This window comes from Hemitrygon akajei, chromosome 4 (assembly GCF_048418815.1).
Source record: "Hemitrygon akajei chromosome 4, sHemAka1.3, whole genome shotgun sequence".
NCBI lineage: Eukaryota > Metazoa > Chordata > Chondrichthyes > Myliobatiformes > Dasyatidae > Hemitrygon > Hemitrygon akajei.
The window spans coordinates 181,717,165-181,739,327 of NC_133127.1; the positions used below are offsets into that span (position 1 = coordinate 181,717,165).

General features: G+C 43.4%; 1 protein-coding gene across 10 annotated transcripts in view; it reads left to right on the forward strand.

Moving 5' to 3' along the window:
• Positions 1-22,163, forward strand: part of plcxd1.2 (phospholipase C, X domain containing 1, tandem duplicate 2) — a 31,106-nt gene that overhangs the window by 920 nt on the left and 8,023 nt on the right. The window contains exons 2-8 of one of the 10 annotated variants that reach the window (XM_073044161.1): positions 1,124-1,250; positions 1,936-2,165; positions 3,613-3,884; positions 6,345-6,437; positions 6,846-6,975; positions 12,761-12,894; positions 16,277-16,405. In XM_073044161.1, coding sequence (XP_072900262.1) covers positions 6,408-6,437; positions 6,846-6,975; positions 12,761-12,894; positions 16,277-16,405 — 423 coding nt within the window. In that variant the 5' untranslated portion in view covers positions 1,124-1,250; positions 1,936-2,165; positions 3,613-3,884; positions 6,345-6,407. Of the gene's footprint in view, positions 1-61; positions 79-1,123; positions 1,251-1,304; positions 1,853-1,935; positions 2,166-3,612; positions 3,885-3,937; positions 4,199-6,344; positions 6,438-6,845; positions 6,976-12,760; positions 12,895-16,276; positions 16,406-22,163 lie in introns of those variants that run through there. The other 9 variants (XM_073044163.1, XM_073044166.1, XM_073044165.1 and 6 more) reach the window with 9 other exon arrangements.

Here is a 22,163-nt window from a genome sequence, read left to right on the forward strand (position 1 = left end):
GGCAGGAAAGGAATAGAAAGAACTCTCTCCAGCCTCCCACCTCAAATGAAAGTCTGCCCTTTACCTGGAAAATTCCAGGTAAATTTGGTTTATCCGTGAAAAGAGAAATAAAGTTAATATCTCGGTTGGTCAGAACCTGAGCAGGAGGGAATGCTTAGAGTGTGTTAGAATCTCAAAGTACTTATTTATAGTACTTTGAGCATGGTGCTGGTGCATGGAAGCATGGTGCTGCTTCCTGCACCCATGCTGAGCTCGTCAATTTCATCAACTTTGCTTCTAACTTTCACCCAGCCCTTAAATTCACGGTCCATCTCGGACACTTCTCTCCCCTTTCTTGATCTCTCCGTCTCCATCTCTGGAGACAGACTATCCACTGACATCTTCTACAAACCCACTGACTCCTGTAACTATCTTGACTTACCACCTTGCCCAATGCAAAAATGCCATTCTCTATTCCCAGTTCCTCTGTTTCCGCCGCATCTGCTCCCAGGATGAGGCTTTCCGTTGCAGGACTTCTCAAATGTCCTCTTTCTTTCAGGATCGTGGTTTCCCTTCTGGCGTCATCAAAGATGCCCTCACCTGCATCTCCTTCACCTCCCGCACTTCAGCCCTTAACCCATCCTCCCGTCACCACAACAGGGACAGGGTTCCCCTTGTCCTCACCTATCACCCCACCAGCCTCCGGATCCAACACATTATCCTCCGCAACTTCCGCGACCTTCAACAGGACCCCACCACTAAGGACATCTTTCCCTCCCTACCCCTCTCAGCTTTTCACAGGGATCATTCCCTCCGCGACTACCTGGTCTGCACGTCCCTCCCCACAGAACTCCCAACCGGCACTTATCCCTGTAAGTGCAAATGCTACACCTGTCCCCACACCTCCCCCCTTACCACCATTCTGGGCCCCAGACAGTCCTTCCAGGTGAGGCAACCCTTCACCTGCGAGTCTGCTGGAGTCGCCTATTGCATCCGGTGTTCCCGGTGCGGCCTCCTCTACATCGGCGAGACCTGACGCAGATTGGGGGACCGCTTCGTCAAGCACCTACGTCACAAGTACGTCACAATAGACAGGACCTCCCAGTTGCCACCCACTTCAACTCTGCCTCTCATTCCCATCTAGGTATGTCCATACATGGCCTCCTCTACTGCCATGATGAAGCCAAACTCAGGTTGAAGGAGCAACACCTCATCTACCGTCTGGGTAGCCTCCAGCCTGGTGGTATGAACATTGAATTCTCCAATTTCCGGTAATTCCCTCCCCCTCCCCCTCCCCCTTCCCCTATCCTAGGTCCCTCTCTGCCTCTCTCCCCTTTCAACTTTCTGCTCCTTTACCTCTACAGTTCTTTCATGCTTATCCCCTCCCCCCTTTATCCTTCCTCTGATTGGTTCTCCACCTGGCGCCTCTAGCCCTTCCCCCTCCCCTATCTCTATTACTGGGCTTCGGCCCTCTCTTCCCCCCCCCATTCCTGATGAAGGGTCTCGGCCCGAAATGTTGGCTACTCTTTTCTCACGGATGCTGCCTGACCTGCTGAGTTCTTCCAGCGTCGTGTACGTATTCTACTTATTTATAGAGCTACTGCATGGAATAGGCCCTCCGAGCCACACCACCTGGCCATCCACCAATTTAATCCTCGCCTAATCACAGGACAATCTACAATGTACAATTAACCTATCAGCCTGTACATCTTTGGTCTGTGGGAAGAAACCAGAGCACCCGGAGGAAACCCACGCAGTCACAAGAAGAACGTACAAGCAGGCAGCGATGGGAATTGAACCCGGGTCGCCTGTACCGTAAGACATTATGCTGACCACTATGCTACTTTTGCATCTCTATGTTCTGATGCTTGTGGTATGTCTCCGTAAAGTGACTCTAATAAGCCATTTTGACAAACTTTTACTCTGGTGACATTAATTCTATTTCTCTTTCCGCAGAGACTGCCTGACTGACTCGAGTATTTCCACACCTTTTGTCCTTGTTTCTACTAGTTGGCGGCGGAGCCGTGCAGTTGGTAGACTTCCCTTGCTCGCAGTTCTAGTGACCTGAATTTCATGGTGACTCGTGGTACCGACTGTGTAGAGGAGTTTGAAAGTTCTCCCTATGAGTGCACCGGTAGCCGCTTGATGCTCTAGTTTTGTCCCACGTTATAAAAACATCCAGCTTGGTAAGTAAGTTTGTCTGGGGCCAAGGAATAAAGACCTGTCTAGGGCTTTGTGTGCGAGGATGGGAAAGGGCTTGTTTTGCTGTGGTTGTCTTGTTCAGCTGTTATTGCTGCTTGTGTTGCATGTTGAACATTGTGTGCGTGCTGTGTTGGTGCCGGAATGTGTAGCGACACATGTGGGCTGCTCCCTGCACGTCCTTGGTTGTTAATACAAATGACATTTCACTATCCTAGGAATTTCATTATGTTTTGATGCACGCATGATAAACTTGTCTGAATCTATCTGGGCATTGTAAATTCTTCATAGTGTAAGTGGATGGTAGAATTGATGGGAAATGCAGGGAATGGGTTTGTTCTGTGAGCCAGAAGGTACTCGATAGGCCAAATGGTCTCCTTCTGCGTCATGTGGAAATATTTTTCTGGCCCTTCTGTGTAGCCAAGTGCTACTTTGCATCTGCAGATCCAGCTTTTTATATGTTGGCTGGATTTCCGGCCTCTGCAGACCTGCTGATTTCCTCCAGCATGTTGAGTGTGTTGCTACTTTGGAAGTGTGATTACAGTTGCAAACTAGAAAAATGACAGCCAGTTGGTACATTGCAAGCTTTCCCAAACAGTCTGAGGAACGTGGGCAAAACCTCCTTTAATTACAACCATCAGGCTGCGAAACTGGCGTGGACAACTTCACTCACCACTACTCTGAGCTGCTTCCACAGCTTACAGACGCACTTTCAAGGAGTAGGGGGTCATTGGTTAAGGGTGAAAGGTTAAATGTTTAAGGGGAACAAGAGGGGGAACTTCTTCACCCAGAGGGTGGTGAACATGTGCCCTGTTGTCTTGTTTATTATTTATTGAAATGCCTGCACTGTTTTGTGCACTTTATGCAGTCCTGGGTAGGTCTGTAGTCAAGTGTAGTTTTTTTTTCTCTGTTGTTTTTTACGTAGTTCAGTCTAGTTTTTGTACTGTTTCATGTAACACCATGGTCCTGAAAAACATTGTCTCATTTTTACTGTGGCAATAAAAAGTGACTAGACTTGATGTGGAATGAGCTGCCAGAGCATGTGGTGGATGTGGGTTCGATTTCAATGTTTAAGAGCAATTTGCAAAGGTATGGATGGGCGGGGAATGGAGGGTGCAGGTTGATGGGACTAGGCAGAATAATAATTCAGCATGGACTAGATGGGCTGAAGGGTCTGTTTCTGTGCTGTAGTGTTCCATGACTCTACAACCTTCTTAACATTTTTTTCATTTGCACATTTAGTTGCTTGTCAGTCTTTGTTTATGTATAGTTTTCATAAATCCTGATTAGTTTCTTTATTTTTTCTGTAAGTGGCTGCAAGAAAGTAAATCACGAGGAACATAACTTTAGGAATAAGTTTTACTTTCACATTGACTAAGTGATGAATATTTTTACAGCGTACTGGAAATAACATTCATGCTTTTCCTCAAACAGTGGTTTTTACAGCCTTCACTTCCATTTGAGAGAGCAGAGTGGAGGGGTTCAATGGATTGAACTGGCAACTCTAGAGAACCATCGGCGACCTGCACCCTGTATGCCCCCCTGCTATAAATCTGGGACAAGCAGAGTGATAGTTAAATCATTCGACCTGATGTGGTCCGCTGGTGTTGCCCCGTTGTACTGGGCTTCCCCTGGATTAGCAGCTGCTGTAGAATCTGTCTCCCCACTCCTCAGGGATTCCTGACCTGGAAATCAGGAAGGCAAAGGTATGCTTTTGTTCTTGCTTTAGTGTATTGCTTTTAATGATCATGGTTAAAATTTTTAATTAACTTTAATATTAAATAGTAATTGTATAGTTTTCAGAAGTACATCACAGAGTTTTAGGAAGTCCTGCAAAGCTGAGGTGACTTTGAAAGGATGCCAGGCTCCACCTCTATCCATGTGTCCTATCAGAGGCTGTCAGTGTTTTGTGGGTGGGGTGTCTAAGATGAGGTTTAGTCACCACTTAAATCTCTCTATTCCTTATTGCCTGACTGAAATTGGGAAGCCTAGGACTATTGAATCAATGTACTCCTACCAGGTTAGTATCAATGCAGGGAGAGAATGTGGAGAGAGGGGTGGGTAAGGATTGGCTAATGAGCTGAACTAAATGTAATTTAGCTTAGTGTCTGTTTTAGAAGATGGTCTGTACTCCCTCAGTATTGCTTTGGAGTGTTTGGCTAAATTATTTGTGCTTGTTTCTGATCGGGAAATATAACAAGCACCGTTCTGACTCGGAGGTGAAAGTGCTTCCCAGTGAGCCAAGAATTAATTTACCCATCCTCTCTGATTTCCTATTTCCCATCCTTAATCCCAGTCTTCTGTCACCCTTCTCAATCTCCAGTCTTTTTCCTCAACTTAAGTTTACCCTCTTTCTAATTTCCCCATTTGGAAAGGTTATCCTCCTGTAGCGTGCAGGGGAAGGCCAGGCAGCAACGATGGGAAAGAGTACACAGTTGATGCTTGGGGCCGAGACCCTTCATTCGGACTGAACAGTTGATTGCTTACTCTTTTCTACAGAGGCTGCCTGACTTGCTGAGTTCCTCCAGCATTTTGTGTGTGTTGCCTTGGATTTCCGGCATCTGCAGATTATCTTGCGCTTGCGCTTATTCTCCTGTGTTCCCTCACCCACCCACCCACCCACTCTTCATCCTTCCCGCTTCAGTCCTCTGGGCTGCTATGTGTATTTGGGTGCCATGGTAATGTAGTGGTTAGTGCAACGCTATCATAGCTCGGCGTTCCGGAGTTCGGAATTCAGTTCCAGCGCCGTTCTGTAAGGAGTCTCTGTTTTCCTCGAGTGTTCCGGTTTCCTTCCAGAGTCTGAAGACATGCCAGGTAGGTTAATTGGTCAGTGTAAATTGTCTCGTATTAGGTTGGGGTTAATCGGGGTTGCTGTGACGATGTGGGTCGAAAAGGCCGGAAGGGTCTAATCTGTGCTGTAATACTAAATAAATGAATTTGGGAAGTAAAGCGTAATGGTGAGGATGCAGGTCATAAGTGGGTTGTGGGATTTGAAGGCTGTTTAGAGATGTGGGTTCGGTTGGACGTTTAACGCTGGGTTGTGAGGCTGAGAGGAAGTACTCTTTTTGGCACAAGGATTACTGTAAGACACTTACTTTATTGCACCACACTGTCTTGGCTTCTTTCGTTTGCTGGGTTTCCCAAGACCAGGATATCAAGCTCAACTTTAAAAACTAGAATGTATTTATAAGAGTTAGGAAACTTCTTTATGCAGCTGCGGTGACTGTCCCCGTATTCGACCATATGACATAGGAGCAGAAATAGGTCATTGAGCCAGTCAAGTCTGCGCTGCTATTCGATCACGGCTGATTTATTTTCTCTTTCTCCTGCCTTCTACCCATAACCTTTGTTGTCCTTACTGATCAAGAACCTATCAACTGCTGCTTTAAATATTCCAGTGACTTGGCCTCCGTAGGGACATGTGGCAACGAATTCCACAGATTTGTCACTCTCTGGCTGAAGAAATTCCACCTCATCTCTGTTCTGAAGGATGTCCTATTACAAGGCTGCATCCTCTGTTCCTAGACTCTTCCAGTATTGGAAACCTGTCTGCTCTATCTAGTCCTTTCAACATTCAGTGGTTTTCAAAGGGATTTCCCCTCTCATTCTTTCAAACAACAGCCTAGAGCCGCCAACTGCACCTTGTATGTTAACCCTTTCGTTCCCAGAATAATTTTTTCTGGGAAACAATAGGCCTATAGGCCAAACAATAGGCCTAGAGCCACCAACTGCACCTTATATGTTAACCCTTTCGTTCCCAGAATAATTTTTTTTTGTAGAGGCCCAGAGCTTCAAACACTCCTCATATGTTAACCATTTCATTCTTGGGATCCTTCTCCTAAAGTTACTCTGGACCTTCTCCAATACCAGCACATCCTTTCTTAGATATGGGGCCCAAAACTCCTCACAGTACTCTAAATGCGGTCTGACCAATGCCTTTTGAAGCCTCGGGCATCACACCTTAAATGTAATGTACCTCTGTTCAAAGCCACAGTTTGAACTGAGTTGGATTTGGGTTTAAGAGTTAAACTTCCCACTTCATTCAAACCCACTTATTTATTGCGGCAAAAATTACCCTCCCCCCCTCCTTAATGACCTGTGATTGATTATTTTGCGTAATTCTCCTTTTGAAATCATTATGACCTCATTACATCTTATGCCCTCAGACAGTGTGCAACTGAGTGCAGTAGGGGGGGAAAGCAGGTTGAAAACTCACTGGATGATGCATCATGGTGAACAAAAGGATGATTTGCTCCCAGGTATGTATTTATCAAAATTGTCTGGCACCCGCCACTTTTGCTTTTTGATATTTTCCAACATTGCATTGTTTAAGACATGGGAATGTGTGGTACTCTTGGTCACACAGCGTGCATGTTTTTGGGATCTGAATTCAGGTTTGATTTGTCTAACTTCCTGAATGTAGTATCCTGTTCAAACTGAACTTGAGCACGCAGGCCAGTCTTGTGCACCCGTCATCACAGTTACAGCATGTCTATCATTAGCTAAGTAGGTTTGCTGCCTCATTCACTGTCATCTGGGATATTCTGGCATCTGTCAACCGAGTTTTGATGTGAGGAGGTTAGGGAAACGCAGTCTTGTATTTCCATTACTTTTAAACTTAGGACATCAAAATAAAACTGATAACTTCTTTGTAATTCTCGTTGCAGAAAATAGCAGATTCAAGGCCAAAGGAGCAAATAGTATTTCCAAGTCTTATCCAGAACCAGTTTTCTCACTGGATGTCTGACCTGCCGGAAAAGTTATGGGACATAGGTCTGTGCAATTTGGCTATTCCAGGTAACTATGGATTTGTCAGTTGTTCTTACCTTTTGTAGTCAGCATAGGTGTGGAAAGAAGTTCTCCGGCAACGTGTCAAATAAGTAAATAATCTCTAGAGTTCTGTACTCCCAGAGGGGTGTGGAGGCTAGATCACTGTATATATTTAAAGAGGACATCGCTAAAAATTTGAAAGGTCAAGGCATTGAGAGCTTTAGGGAACTGAAGCGGAAGTGAGGTTTGGGCAGATTGAATGGTGCTGCTCTTGAGAGATACAGGGTCAGGGTGCACTACAGTACAGAAACAGGCCTTTCAGCTCATCTAGTCCATGCTGAGCTATTATTCTGCCATTGGCAGTCCCATCGACCTGCACCCGGACTATAGCCCTTCTTACCCCTCCCATCCATGTACTTATGTTGTCTCATTTTTACTGTGACCTGTACCAGCAGTTATGGTCGAAATGACAATAAAAAGTGACTTGACTTGACTTGATCCAAATTTCTCTTACATGTTGAAATCGAACCCGTATCCACCACTTCTGCTGGCAGGTCATTCCACACTCTCAGCACCCTCTGAGTGAAGAGCCTCAGGTCCCCCTTAAATATTTCACTTTTCACCCTTAACCTGTGACCTCTAGTTATTGTCCTAACCTCAATGGAAAAAGACTGCTTACATTTACTCTTCAATCTTACTTATACTCTTCAATTTTATTGACAACTTTTCCTGTAGGTAGATGACCAAAACTGCACATAATATTCCAAGTTAAGCCTCTCTAATGTCTTACACAACTTCAACATAACATCCCAACTTCTGTGCTTTGGTTTATGAAGGCCAATGTGTCAAAAGGTCTCTTTATTATCCTATGTACCCGTATTGCTACTTTAAAGGAATTATAATACCACTTTCAAGGAACTATAAATTAACACAGTTGGGCTTTTTGTAAATTTGTGGAAAGGAAAAGGGAGCAATAGGCAAAGACTTGCCTGTTATATTTAGACAAGCAATGGGGAATAAAGGTGTGAGTGACTTGGGTCCTGGTGACAATGAAGTGAGGAAATATCTGAGAAATGTAATTTTGTTGCTGCCGTTTTCTCCGCCTCTGCTGGTGTTTGTGGATTCAGTGCTGGTTTAGGGATGCAGAATGCAACACTCTTCAAACATCCCAGAATGAGATAAAGTTCCCTCTGTTCTTTAAACTCCTGGCATTGTTGTCACCCCTCCCATCTCCCAACAGCAAACGTGCAGCCCGCAATAAAATAGGGTAGAATTTACTTCAGGAATGAGGATGCCAAGTTTTCTGATGTGAGTGTTGGTAAGTGCCTGTCTAAGTGACTTTAGTTTGAAACACAAGAAATTTAGCACATGCTGGAAATCCAGAGTAACATACACAGAATGCTGGAGGCAGCATCTTTGGAGAAGAATAGGGTCATCGTTTTGGGCCAAGAACCTTCATCACGACTGCCTGACATCAGGAGAGTTTAGTTTGAAACTCCACATATCTAGTGCTACTCCTGTTTTCAGACTCTGTGATCCAGGCCACTTCATCCCACTTCTTCACTTTCCCAATTGGTACATGGCATGTTGGTGTTTTCCCGGCCAACCTCTATTGTTCTAAGTTTGTTTGTCAGGCATACCAGAGAGCATTAAATACCACCTACATGGAACACAGCCCAATGGAAGCTATGTGGGACTGTTTCCTTTTGCTGAAGCCAATTAACAAACAGATTGCATTTTCAACAAAGCAGACTTATTAAATTCAGTTTATTAAATTGAATTTTCCATGGGATTTGAGCTTAGATTCTCGGGGGTTACATGCATGAGGCCTAGTACTATAATAGGACGTAGAATATCACAGTATAGGCCCTTTGGCGCACAATGTTGTGCCGATATTTAACCCACTCTAAGATCAATCTAAGCCTTTCCTTCCACATAGACCTCCATTTTTCTGTGATCCATGTGCCTATCTCAGAGATTCTTAAATGACCTAATATCTGCCTCTACCATTAACCCTGACAGTGAGTTCCACGCACCCACCACCCTCCATGTAAAAAAACAAACATACCTTAAAATATAAACACGAGGAAATCTGCAGATGCTGGAAATTCAAGCAACACACACAAAATGCTGGTGGAATGCAGCAGGCCAGGCAGCATCTATAGGAAGAAGCACTGTCGACGTTTTGGGCCAAGACCCTTCGTCAGGACTTTGAAGGGTCTCGGCCTGAAACGTCGACAGTGCTTCTTCCTATAGATGCTGCCTGGCCTGCTGTGTTCCACCAGCATTTTGTGTGTGATACCTCAAAATATCCCCATTATACTTTCCACCAATCATCTTAAAGCTGTGCCACCTCGTATTAGCCATTTCCACCCTGGGAAAAAAACTTCTGGCTATCCACTCAATGCCTTAAAGGTGTTATCTCTAATCTCATACTCTACATTGGTTCAGGAGCCTGAATTTATAAAATTCAGTTTATTAAATTGAAATTTCCCAAGTTTTACATTCTAATTATAGATCTGAATGTAAAATTACATTCAATTTTACATGGAATTTAAGGCAGACAAGCTTGAGTGTTGCGCTTTGGGAGGACAAATCAGGGTAGGACTTACACAGTCGATGGTAGGCTGTGAGGAGTGCAGTAAAACAGAGGGATCTGGGAATACAGATCCATAATTCCTTGAAAGAGGCATCACAGGTAGATATGGTTGTGAAGAGAACTTTAGGCACATTGGCCATAAATCAAGAGTATTGAGCACAAGAGTTGGGATGTTATATTGAAGTTGTAAAAGATGTTGGTGAGGTCTAATTTGGAATATTGTGTCCAGTTTTGGTCACCTATGTACAGGAAATACCTAAATAAGATTGAAAGAGTCCAGAAAAAATTTATAAGGATACTGCCAGAACTTGAGGACCTGAGTTATAGGGAAAAGTTGAATAGGTTAGGACTTTATTTCCTGGAGCGTAGAAGATTGAGTGGAGATTTGATAGAGGTATATAGAATAGTGAGTGGTATAGATAGGGTAAATGTGAGAAGGGTTTTTCCACTGAGGTTGGGTGAGATTAGATCTAGAGGTCATGGGTTAACGTGAAAGGTGAAATGTTTAAGGGGAACATGAAGGGGAATTTCTACAGTCAGAGGGTGTTGAGAGGGTGGAACAAGCTACCAGTGGAAGTGGTAGATGCAGGTTTGATTTTAATATTTGAGAGAAATTTAGATAGCTACATGGATGGAGGGAGTGGGTTTATGGTCCAGGTACAGATCAATGGGTCAAGTCAGGTTAATAGTTCAGTATGGACTAGATGGGGCAAAGCACCTATTTCTGTGCTGTAATGTTCTGTGACTCTGACTAAATCACTGCAGCTAAAGTAATTCAATCTGATTAACTCCCCTGGTCTTTCCGTGCAGCTCTTCAAATTAATTTCCTCGTGAGCCTTTTTAATCCCCTCTTGAGATTTTCCAATTCCCTCTCAACACTGATTCTGGTTCCAACCCTCCTCCAAGTTCCAAGCATCTCTCTGCTCAAAATAATTATCTTTGCATCCTCCTTGAATCTTTTGCCCATCAGTGTAAATTCAGTCCTTAAACCTCAAGCCAACTACTCCAGCAGCAGACTCGAATCAGAATGTTTTCCTTGAATGGACAGGGGTTCTGTATACGTGTCTTTATGTAGCATAGCTCTATCCAATTTCATCTCAAAGTCCTTTGTTCCAAGGAGAACAAGCTTGTAGCTGAAAGGACTCATTCCTGGATAAGTAAGACAAAGGCCATGTCTGCCTGCAAAAATAGACACCTGGGATAATGCTGTGTAATTTGAAAACTTAACTGGTTACTCAACAACATTGCTTTTAAAGGAGGAAGTGGGCGAAGGTAGTTTCAAGTTTATGCTTTTGGATGTTGACGGGAAAGTAAAGGATGTGGCTGATGGAAGTCATTCAGACCAGATGGGATGAAAAGCATGGAAGAATTGACCCTAGAAATTGGATTTAAAAAAATACATTCAGTCGTCACTTTATTAGGGTCACCTGTATGCCTCGTTAATGCAAATAATCTAATCAGCCAGTCACGGCAACATCATCAGCATCAGCGATCACTCATAGTCTTCTCTTGGTGGTTGATCTGGTCACCAGTGGGTCTTGAGATGACTGGAAGGCGGATGCGTGATCCACGAGTCGTATTGCAGTGCTGGCAGGTGTAGGTCATTGAGGTGGTGGTGGATGTAGCTGGTTGGGCCTTTCCCAGTCTCTCCTTATGTTGAAGCTTCTTAGTCTCAGTGGCATGGTGGAGGTATTCTTCCAGTTCCCTCGTAGGCAGTTCTTTTCCAGCTTTTCCTATCCCGTGCTAATTTCTCCCATCCAGTCAGGTCGATGTGGCACTTCCTCAGCTGGGTTTTGATATTGTCCTTGAACCACGTTTTCTGCCCTCCGGGAGCGCGCTTTGAATCCTTGAGCTGGCCGAACAGGAGTTGCTTAGGGAGGTGGGAATCAGGCATACGGATGACGTGGCAGACCCGTACCTTCTACCTGCTGGCATCAGTGCAAAAAGAGCATGGCCTGGGAGGTGAATGCTGCTTTTCTACGACAGGGTTTCATGTAAATGAGCTCAAAGCTTGGGAGGGCTTTACCTATGATGTACTAGTCCAAATACACAACTTCTGAAGTTGTGTATTTCTGCTCAAAGGCTCTGGTGTTTCCATACCAGGCCACAATGCAGCCAGTCAGCACACTTTCCACCGCACATCCATAGACATTTGCCAAGGTTTTTGATGACATGCCGAATCACCACAGACTCCTGAGGAAGTAGAGGCACTGAGGTGCTTTCCTTTGCAATTATATTTACATGATGGATCCAGGACAGGTCCTTTGAGATAGTGACACCCAGGAGTTTAAAGTTACTAACCCTCTGGATTAGGTAACCCTGTGCATTTGTTGCTGCCATCAGATAGATGATAGGAGAGCTTCAGGACTCACTTATAACTACATTCATCCTATTTCTGGTGTTCCCTCAACTGATGGTCTCACTTTAAGGACTCCATATCTTGTTTTTTCATGCTCTTGTTATTTATTGTAATTTATTTATGTTTGCGTTTGCACAGTTTGTTGTTCATTGATCCTGTTTACAATTACTGTTCTATAGATTTGCTAAGTATGCCCACAGGAAAAAGAATTTCAGGATTGTATGTAGTAACGTGCTTATACTGCGATAATAAATTTTACTTAGAATTTTTGAACTTTGAAGTTTAGTTATCATTCAACCGTACATGAATATAGCCAAATGAAACAGCGTTCCTCCAGTGCTAAGGTGCACAACACATTACCAATGACATAAAGCGCACTGCAAGTTGAAGAAATAGCACATATGGTTACAATTTCAAAAAACATAGTCACAAAGGTCAAAAATAGCCCAAGTCCCTGAGTATCCAGCTTGTTCTTCCACCAAGCGAGAACTCCCACATGATTGGCTGATTAGATGTTTGCATTAATGAGCAAGTGTACAGGTGTACCTAATAATGTGCCCACTGACTGTATGTCCAATACCAGCTGGTAAAGGTGGGGTGTTCAAACAATGCACAGCCATGGGGTGTCATCACCTCATTCCATGCACGTTGTCAATTTGAAGACGTTTTGAGGACGGCTTGTGATTTAATGTCATGTGTACCAACATTTACTGCACAAAACATGGGGGTAATCCAGCTTCTAAGCAGTTGCTTTGTGTTGATGTGTGGTAAATGTGGTTAGTAGAGTGGTGATTGATCTGTGTGCGTTTGTGATTCATCGTATGGTAAATAGAATGACTCTCATTCCGTTGCAGGAAGCCATGACTCCATGTCTTACTGCTTAGACTTAAATTCTCCTGTCACACCTTCGGATAAGTTTTTAAACTATCTGGATCATATAATACCCTGCATCACACGTCCAGAGATATACAGATGGTGTACGACACAGGTAAGCTCTGCCTTTTGCAGCCAACATTGCATGGCATTTGTAAGCAGTAGTTATTCCAATGTAGTGTGTCATGGTTAGGCAGAGGGTGAAGATTCCTTTGTCTTAATAATATACTTCATTTGCAAGTCCCATTAAGTGCCATGATGATCCTTCTCCATTTTTGACTGCTTTCACTCCACAGCCTGAAACAGGATCCATTTTAGTGTCAGATTTAGGTACAGCTTTGTGCTCTGGGTCGATACCAGTATGAAGACTACTTTAATTTATTTAACTTAAGTCTTCATACATTTTTCAATGTTAATCATATTCAGAGAGCAAAGTCATCTTTTCTTTGGTTGAAATAATTTTTCCAGCTTCTAGCTGTCCCACTTGAAAAGTTTTCTTTTATAATGAGTTATAATGCTTTATAATGTATTATCATTTTAAAGAATTTACAGAAAATAATAAAAGAAGATCTTCATGTGATGTTTTAATGAGATTAAAGCACTTAACCACTCATGCTGTCCCTAAATTCCCTCAGTTTTGTGTATGTTGTTCTATGTGGTGATGATGCTCTACAGTCGTCTTGTTTCTTGCAGTTTTATGACAGTTTCCGTGTATTCCAGTTACGCTGTTTACTTCTGTCTCTGGTGTTTACAGTTTGTGATAGATAGCTTTGCTTAGGAAATCACAGATCGTGACATAAATAGGAGTCAGACTACCATTTTACGTGGGAATTAGTCAGAATCTGCACATTGCAGCTCCCTCTAACTGCAAGTCTCACATTACTGTTATGGGCACTGCACATTTGAGGAGGCCTTCCGTTGGTCGAGGTCGACTATGGATGTTGTATCCTCGCTGTCTACATGATACACAAGCCAGGGCAGTATGATATGGAGAATAATCTGTGGACCATTGATGCACCATCAATAACTCACGCCGAGACTTAGGAAGTGAGATATCGGCTTTTATTGACTGAAGGACAACACTACATCCTGGGGAAAATGAGGGAGAGCAGCAGGCCACAGTCGCCTTTATACAGGGGTCTGTGGGAGGAGCCACAGGGGTAGTCAGCAGGGTCTTGGGAGGAGCCACAGGAGCAGTCAGACAGGTATATCTAGTTCACCACAACCATGCAGCAGGCTCCCCCTCTCCACACAGCTGATGAATCTAAAGGAATGGCAGAGACCGATACAGTGTGGCACCAGCGGCTTCGCGGGAGTTGCCAGTCAGCATTGAACTCAACGTAGGAGTTCCTTAGGGACTGCAGCTCTGGGTTTTTCATTGGGGTTTACTCCCGTAGTCTTTACCATGAGTGGGTATAGCTGCAAGGCACCAGAGGTTTGAGGTCAGAGTTTTCCTTCCCCAAGATGAGCTGCCAAACACTGAAGCAACTTGTTTTAAGGCACCAGTAATCCACCTTTGCCCCTTCTCCTGTCAGTAGAAACAGTTCCATTGGGCCTAGCAGCTAAGCCACACATGAAAGACTTGGTTGTCAGAGGGTATTTGAGTCACGCACCATTGGGGGCATTTGATAAGTGTAGGAACTTAACACCACTACCACCCTGGCTATAACAAGCTTAAGGAACCTGGCACATTTAAATAGCGGTAAAGCCTTATGGTGATGGGTGCCTGTTCGGTGTGAATAAATCATTGGAATGCCAGGATTCTTGTATCCTCCCTCTTACTTTTTCTCCTTTTGTGGCTCTCTTGATTATCTTTGTGCTTTGAGGTGCCTTTGTCCTGTTTGTAAGTTGTCACTCATTATTTGGTGTGTCTGTGATTCTTCCTTTCTGTCAGTGAGTGCATGACAGAAGGGACGATTGCAAATCATGCCCTTTAGGAGGTTTGTGTCGAGGGGTGTTGGTTGGTTTGATGTGAGGTGTAGCTCTTTGCAGTTGAAACCCCCACAAGGGTTGATTTTTTTAAGCGACATTACCTCATGTCTTGTCACTAGGTCCAGTAGAAAATCATGTGGGAGCAGAATTAGACCATTCGGTCCATTGATCTGCTATGCCTTTTCATCATGGCTGATTTATTATCCTTCTCAACCCCATTCTTCTCCCATTCTCCCCATAACCTTTGATGCCCTTACTTAATCAAGAATCTATCAACCTCTGCTTTAAATATACCCAATGACTTGGTCACCGCAGCCACCTGTGGCAATGAATATCTTATCTTATTAGCCTTCCTTCCCTTTTGTGATTCTCCTTTATAAACCATCTTCTTCATCAAACCCTTCCCATTTGTGATTTAGTTCACCTCTGTAACTGAAAACATTCTACCACCTATCACTGAAATAGTTACGTGTAGAATATGCAATTTTATTATTAGGCATATGCAGAGCATATGTATAAGGAATAAAAAGAGGTTAAAAAAATTCTTGTACAACATCCCAATTCATTTTATGACCTTGCAAGAAGTTGAATTTTATGAGGATTAAAAGTTCAAAGTACACATAAGTCACCATATACAACCTTGAGGTTTATTTTCTTGGGGGCATACTAATAAATTCATAATAGAATAATAACCACAATGGAATCAATGGAGGACCACACCAACTTGGGTGTTCAACCAGTGTGCAAAAGACAAGAAATTGTGCAAATAAAAAAAAAGTAAGCAATAAATATCAAGAACATGAGATAAAGCGTCTCTGAAAGTGAGCCCATGGGTTGTGGGAACATCTCAGTGATGGGGCAAGTGAAGTTGAGTGAGGTTATCCTATTCGGTTCAAGAGCCTGATGGTTGAGGGGTAATAACTGTCCTTAAACTTGGCGCTATGAGCCCTGAAGCTTTTGTACCTTCTTCCTAATGGTAGCAGCGAGAAGAGAGCATGTCCCAAGCTGTGGGGGTCCGTGTTGACAGATGCTGCTTTCCTTTGTTAACACTCCACATAGATATTCTCAATGGTGGGGAGGGCTTTACCTGTTATGCCGTATCCAGAATTTTTTTTTGTATTTTGATTTTCTATTTGAGGGCATTGGTGTTTCCATACCAGATTGTGATACAGCCAGTCAATATACTCCCTACCACACATCTGTAGAAGTTTGTCAAATTTTTAGACGTCCTGCTGAATCTGCACAAACTCCTAATGCATGCTTTCACGGCAGCACATCGACGTGCATTAAAAAATATGAACGCAGAGAGTTTGGATGATCAGGATGTTGATGCAGCTGTAATAGAAATGAATAATGCTGTAAAAAAAAATGTCTACATCACACAAAGAGACATTGCCGAGTTCAGAAGCCCAGTAAAACATTGAACGGGAACAAAGAGACAAGGTTTTTCTGGAGCTTCCAGAGAAGAACAAAAATGCTGTTTTAAAATGGAGTCAAAGAGAGAGCAAACATAATTATACAGCAGAAGGGATTTTAAAAATAGAATTCTGTTACTTATATTGTAGGAATCCAATGTAACTCAACAGCTGGAGGAAGGAATTCGATTCTTTGATCTTCGGATTGCTCATAAACCAAATGATACAACTGAAAATTTGCACTTTGTCCATGGGATCTATACAACGATAACTGTTCAGGTAAGACAGCTAACAAACATGATCTGAATTAGCTCTGGGGAATACAATTTTAGAGGACTTTATTCTCTAGAGTGTAAGAGAATGAGGGGAGATTTGATAGAGGTATGAGGGCAAGATAGGGTAAATGCAAGCAGGCTTTTCCCACTGAGTCTGGGTGAGACTGCTACCAGGGGTCATGGGTTAAGGTGAAAGGTGAAATATTTAAGGGGAACGTCTTCACTCAGAGGGTGGTGAGAGTGTGGAACAAGCTGCTAGCGGAAGTGGTGGATGTGGGTTTGCATAGGTACATGGATGGAAGAGGTATGGAGGGGCCATGGTCTGGGTTCAGGTTGATGGGACTAGCCAGATTAATTGTTATGCACAGACTGAATGGGCTGAAGGGCCTGTTTCTGTGCTGTAGTGTTCAATACACCTATCCAAATTATTCTTAAATGTTAAAATCAAACCTGCATCCACCACTTCCGCTGGCGGCTTATACAACTTCAACACAACATTACATCACCTGTTCTCAATAAATTGATTTATGAAGGCCAATGTGCCAAAAACTTTCATTACGACTCTACTTGTGATGCTACTTTCAATGAATAATGGACCTGTATTTCCAGATCCCTTTGTTCCACCTCACTCCCTGGTGCCCTACTGTTCACTGTGTAAGACCCACCCTGGTAGATCCTACTGAAGTGCAACACCTCACACTTGTCTGCATTAAATTCCATCTGCCATTTTTCAGCCCATTTTTCCAGCTGATGCAATTCTCTCTGAAAGCCCTGATAGCCTTCCTGACTGTCCACTACACCCCCAATCTTGGTGTCATTCACAAATTTGTTGATCCCGTTAACCATATTATCGTCCAGATCATTGATATAGATGACAAACAGAAAAGGACCCAGCACCGATCCCTGTGGCACACCACTACTCATTGCCTCCAGTCAGAGTAGCCACCATCTACTCTCTCTCTGGCTTCTCCCACAAGCCAATGTCTAATCCAATTTACTATCTCATCTTGAATGCCAAGCAACTGAACTTTCTTGACCAACCTCCCATGTGAGATCTTGTCAAAGGTCTTGCTAAAGTCCATGTAGACACCAGCTACCGCCTTTCCTTGATCAACTTTCCTGGTAACTTCCTCAAAAAACTCTTAAGATTGGTTAGTTAAGACCTACCAGGCACTATCCCTAATCAGTCCCTGTCTATTCAAATACTTGTTCCTTAGAATATTTCCAATAACTTGCCCACTATGAACGTCAGGCTCACAGGTCTAAAATTGCCTCTCTTAAACGACAGAACAACATTAGCTATCCTCTAATCTCCAGCTCCTAACACATAGCTAAGGACATTTTAAATATCTCTGCAAGGGCCCTGCAATTTCTGCCCCCACCTCCCACTAGGTCCGAGGGAACACCTTGTTAGGTCTTTATCCACCCTAATTTGCCTGAAAACAGCAAGCACCTCCTCCTCTGTATAGGGTCCAAGAAACTGATGCTTTGCTTCACTTCTACAGGCTCTGTGTCCCTCTCCTGAGTAAATACTGATGCAAAAAATACATTTCAGATCTCCCCCATCTCTTTTGGCTCCACACATGGATTACCATTCTGATCTTCCAGATGTCAAATCCCCTTGCAATCCTTTTGCTCTTAACAGATCTGTAGAATCTCTTAGGATTCGCCTTCACCTTGTCTGCTAGGACAACCTCATGCCTCCTTTTAACTTTCCTGATTTCTTCCTTAAGCATTCAGTTGCATTTTTTTATATTCCATAAGTACCTCTTTTGTTCCTACCTCCTAAGCACCTCCTTTTTTTTCCTTAACCCGAGCCACGGTATTTCTTGAAAATCAAGATTCCCTAAACAAGTTCTTTACTCTTTGTTCTGTCAGGCAATACTCAGCAGTTGTTTATTTTACTGCTCTCCTTGTTCTCATACTTACTTTTAGCTGCATCATAAAAGGAACATTCACAAGGAAAACTCTAAATTATAAAACCATAAGATATAGGAGCAGAATTAGGCCATTTGGCCCATTCGAATCTACTCACCATTTCATCATGGCTGATCTGATTTTCCTCTCAGTCCCAATTTCTTGCCTTCTCCCCCTATCCCTTCATGCCTTGACCAATCAAGAATCTATCAACCTCTGCCTTAAATATACATAAAGACTTGGCCTCCACAGTTGCCTGTGGCAGTGAATTCCACAGATTCACACTCTGGCTGAAGACATTCCTCCTCATCTCTGTTCTAAAAGGACAACACTCTATTCTGAGGCTGCATCCTCTGGTCTTGGACTCTGCTACTCTGCTCTCCACATCTGCTCTATCAAGGCCTTTCTCCATGCGATAGGTTTCAATGAGGTCAGCCCTTATTCTTCTGAATTCTAGTGAATACAGGCTCAGAGCCATCAACGCTTCATATGACAAGCCATTCAATCCTGGAATCACATTCATGAACCTCCTTTGAACCCTCTCCAGTTTCAGCACATCCTTTCTAAGATAAGGGACCCAAACCTGTTCACAATACTCCAAGTGAGGCCTTGCCAGTGCTTTATAATTGCTTTTATATTCTAGACCTCTTGAAATGAATGCTAACGTTGCATTTGCCTTCCTCACCACAGACTCAACCTGCAAATTAACCTTTAGGGAATCCTGCACAAGGACTCCCAAGTCTCTTTGTGCCTCAGTTTTTTTTTTGTATTTTCTCTCCATTTAGAAAATAGTCAACTCTTTTGTTTCTTCTATTGAAGTGCATGACCATACACTTTCCGATATTGTATTCCATCTGCCACTTCTTTGCCCATTCTCCTAATCTATTCAAGTCCTTCTGTAGTCTCTCTACTTCCTCAAAACTACCTGCCCCACCACCTACCTTCCTATCACCGGCAAACTTGTAACAAAGCCATCAAGTTCATCACCTAAATCATTGATGTGAAATGTAAAAGGAATCGGTCCCAACACAGAGCCCTATGGTACACCTCTGGTCACCAGCAGCCAGCCAGAAATGGCTTCCTTTCTTCCCATTCTTTGCCTCCTGACAATCAGCCACTGCTTTATCCGTGCTAGACTCTTTCCTGTCAGACCTTCAGCTGTAGCTTGTTAAGTAGCCTCGTGTGTGGCACCTTGTCAAAGGCCTCCTGAAAATCCAAGTATACAACGTCAGCAGATTCTCCTTTGTCTATCCTGCTTGTTATTTTTTCAAAGAATTCCAACAGATTTGCCAGGCATGATTTCCCCTTGAGGAAACTATGCACACTACAGCCTGTTTTATCATCTGCCTCCAAGTACCCTGAGACCTCATCCTTAATGATCGACTCTGACATCTTCCCAACCACTGAGGTCAGACTAACTGGCCTATAGTTTCCTTTCTTCAGCCTCTCTCCCTTCTTGAAGAGTGGAGTGACATTTTCGATTTTCCAGTCTTCTGGAGCCATTCCAGAATCTAGTGATTGATACACAGTTTTTTTCAAGAAAGAGCACGATTAGAATAAAAAAGCCTATTTTAGTGCCAAGTGATCATGGTGTTGCTAAACTGTAGTGATTACCGCTTTCTCAATTGGTTAAGGAAACAAATGGCGAAAGAAAAATAGTTGTTCTTGGACTTGGTGATGTGGGACCTCAGGCTTCTGCACTTCCTTTCCCGTGGTAGCTGCGAGATGGCATGGCATAGATGGTGGGGATCTTTGGTGGATGTTGCCTTTTTGAGGCAGCACCTCCTGTAGATACTGCAAGTGGGGAGGGATAGTCCACTACTCTCTGCAGCTTCTGCCCATTTGAATTGCTGTCCTAGACCATGATTCACCAGTCAGGATACTTTCTATAAACATGAAGAAGTCTGCAGATGTTGGAAATCCAAAGCGACTGACACACACACACCTCCCCCCCCTCCCCCCGCCCCCGGAGGGGACTCAGCAGGTCAGTCAGCATTTATGGAAATGAATTAAAAGTAAACATTGTGGGCCAAGACCGTTCTCCAGGGCAGAAGAGGAAGGGAGAGGACACCAGAATAAAAAGGTAGGTGGGAGGGGCAGGAGGATAGCTTGAAGGTGATAGGTGAGGCCAGGTGGGCAGGAAAGGTAAAGGGCTTGAGAAGAAGGAATCTGATAGAGTGGGAAGGAGAAGGGGATCTGGGAGGAGGTGATAGGCAGGTGAGAAGAGGTAAGAGACCGGGGGGGGGGGGGGAATAGAAGGGGAGGGGAGAGGAAGTACTATACTTTATCTAGTATGATCTGTGACATTTGTTAAGAGTGTTTGGTGACAAGATGAGCCTCCTTAACCTAAGAAAGTAAAGACACCATGTACTTTCTTTATGGTTACATCTATGAGCTGAGCTTAAGACAGGTCATCTGATAGGTTAATGCTCAGGAACTTAAAGCTGCCGATTCTCTCCACTGCTGATTTCCCCAGTGCATTTTGGCTGATGTTCACCCTCCTTCCCCTTCCTGAAGTCAACAATCAACACTTCAGATTTGCTAATGTTGAACAAGAGGTCATGACACCACTCAACTAGATATCCAATCTCGCTCTAGTGAGCTGACTCATCCATCAGCAGCTGGGATCCATCCAACATTAGTAATGTTGGCTAATTACAGGTAGCTCCACAGACTTGCTAACCAACTCCATATTTATAATTGAGAAGTATCAGATAAAATACAAGGTTTACAGTGAAAAATGCTTTTTTTGTAAGAAGGGTGAGAAATTTGTTTAGGTAAGTAATGTGAAATTGTCAATAAAAACACAAAATGCTGGCAGAACTCAGCAGGCCAGACAGCATATATGGGAGGAGGTAGTGACGACGTTTTGGGCCAACACCCTTCATCAGGAGGGTTTTCTTTAAGTTCCTGAAATTGTCAATATTGGATTTGCTACATGATATACTTATATACTCACTTAACATCAGTAAGTGCCAATTGTGGACTTTGGAAAGGGTATGATGAGGGAACACATACCAATCCTCATAGAGGGATCAGAAGTGGAGAGAGTGAGCAATTTCAGGTTCTTGGGTGTCAAGATCTCTGAGGATTTTAACCTGGTCCCTATACATTGATGCAGCTATAAAGAAGGCAAGACGGTGGCTATATTTCATTAGGAGTTTGAAGAAACACTCAAAAGTCTATAGATGTACCGTGGAGAGCATTCTGACAGGCTGCATCACTGTCTGGTATGGAGGGGGCTACTGCACAGGACGGAATGAAGCTACAGAAAGTTGTAAAATTAGTTAGCTCCATCTTAGGTTCTAGCCTCCATGGTATCCAAGACATCTTCAAGGAGTGGTGCCTCAGAAAGACGGCGTCCATCATTAAGGATCCCCATCACCCAGGACATGACCTCTTTTCATTATTACAGTCAGGAAGGAGGAACAGAAGCTTGAAGGCACACACTCAGTGATTCAGGAACAACTACTTCCTTTCTGCCCTCCGATTCCTAAATAGACATTGAACCCATGAACACTACCTCACTTTTTAATGTATATTATTTCTGTTTTGCCCTAATTTAATCTATTTAATATACATACATTTTTTTTTTCTTCCTGTATTATCATGTATTGCATTGTCAGTGGCCACCTTATTAGGTACAGGAGGCATCCAATAAAGTAGCCAGAGTGTATTGCTTGCTTTGCATTGTATTTTCCTTTGCAACAGGATCCTCAGCTTCTTAACCGGAAGACCATTGTCTGTCTGGATTGGTAATAATCTCTCCGCCTCACTGACAATCAACAGTGGTGCATGGAGTGTGTGCTTAGCTCACTGCTCTACTCTCCCTACATCCGTGGCTT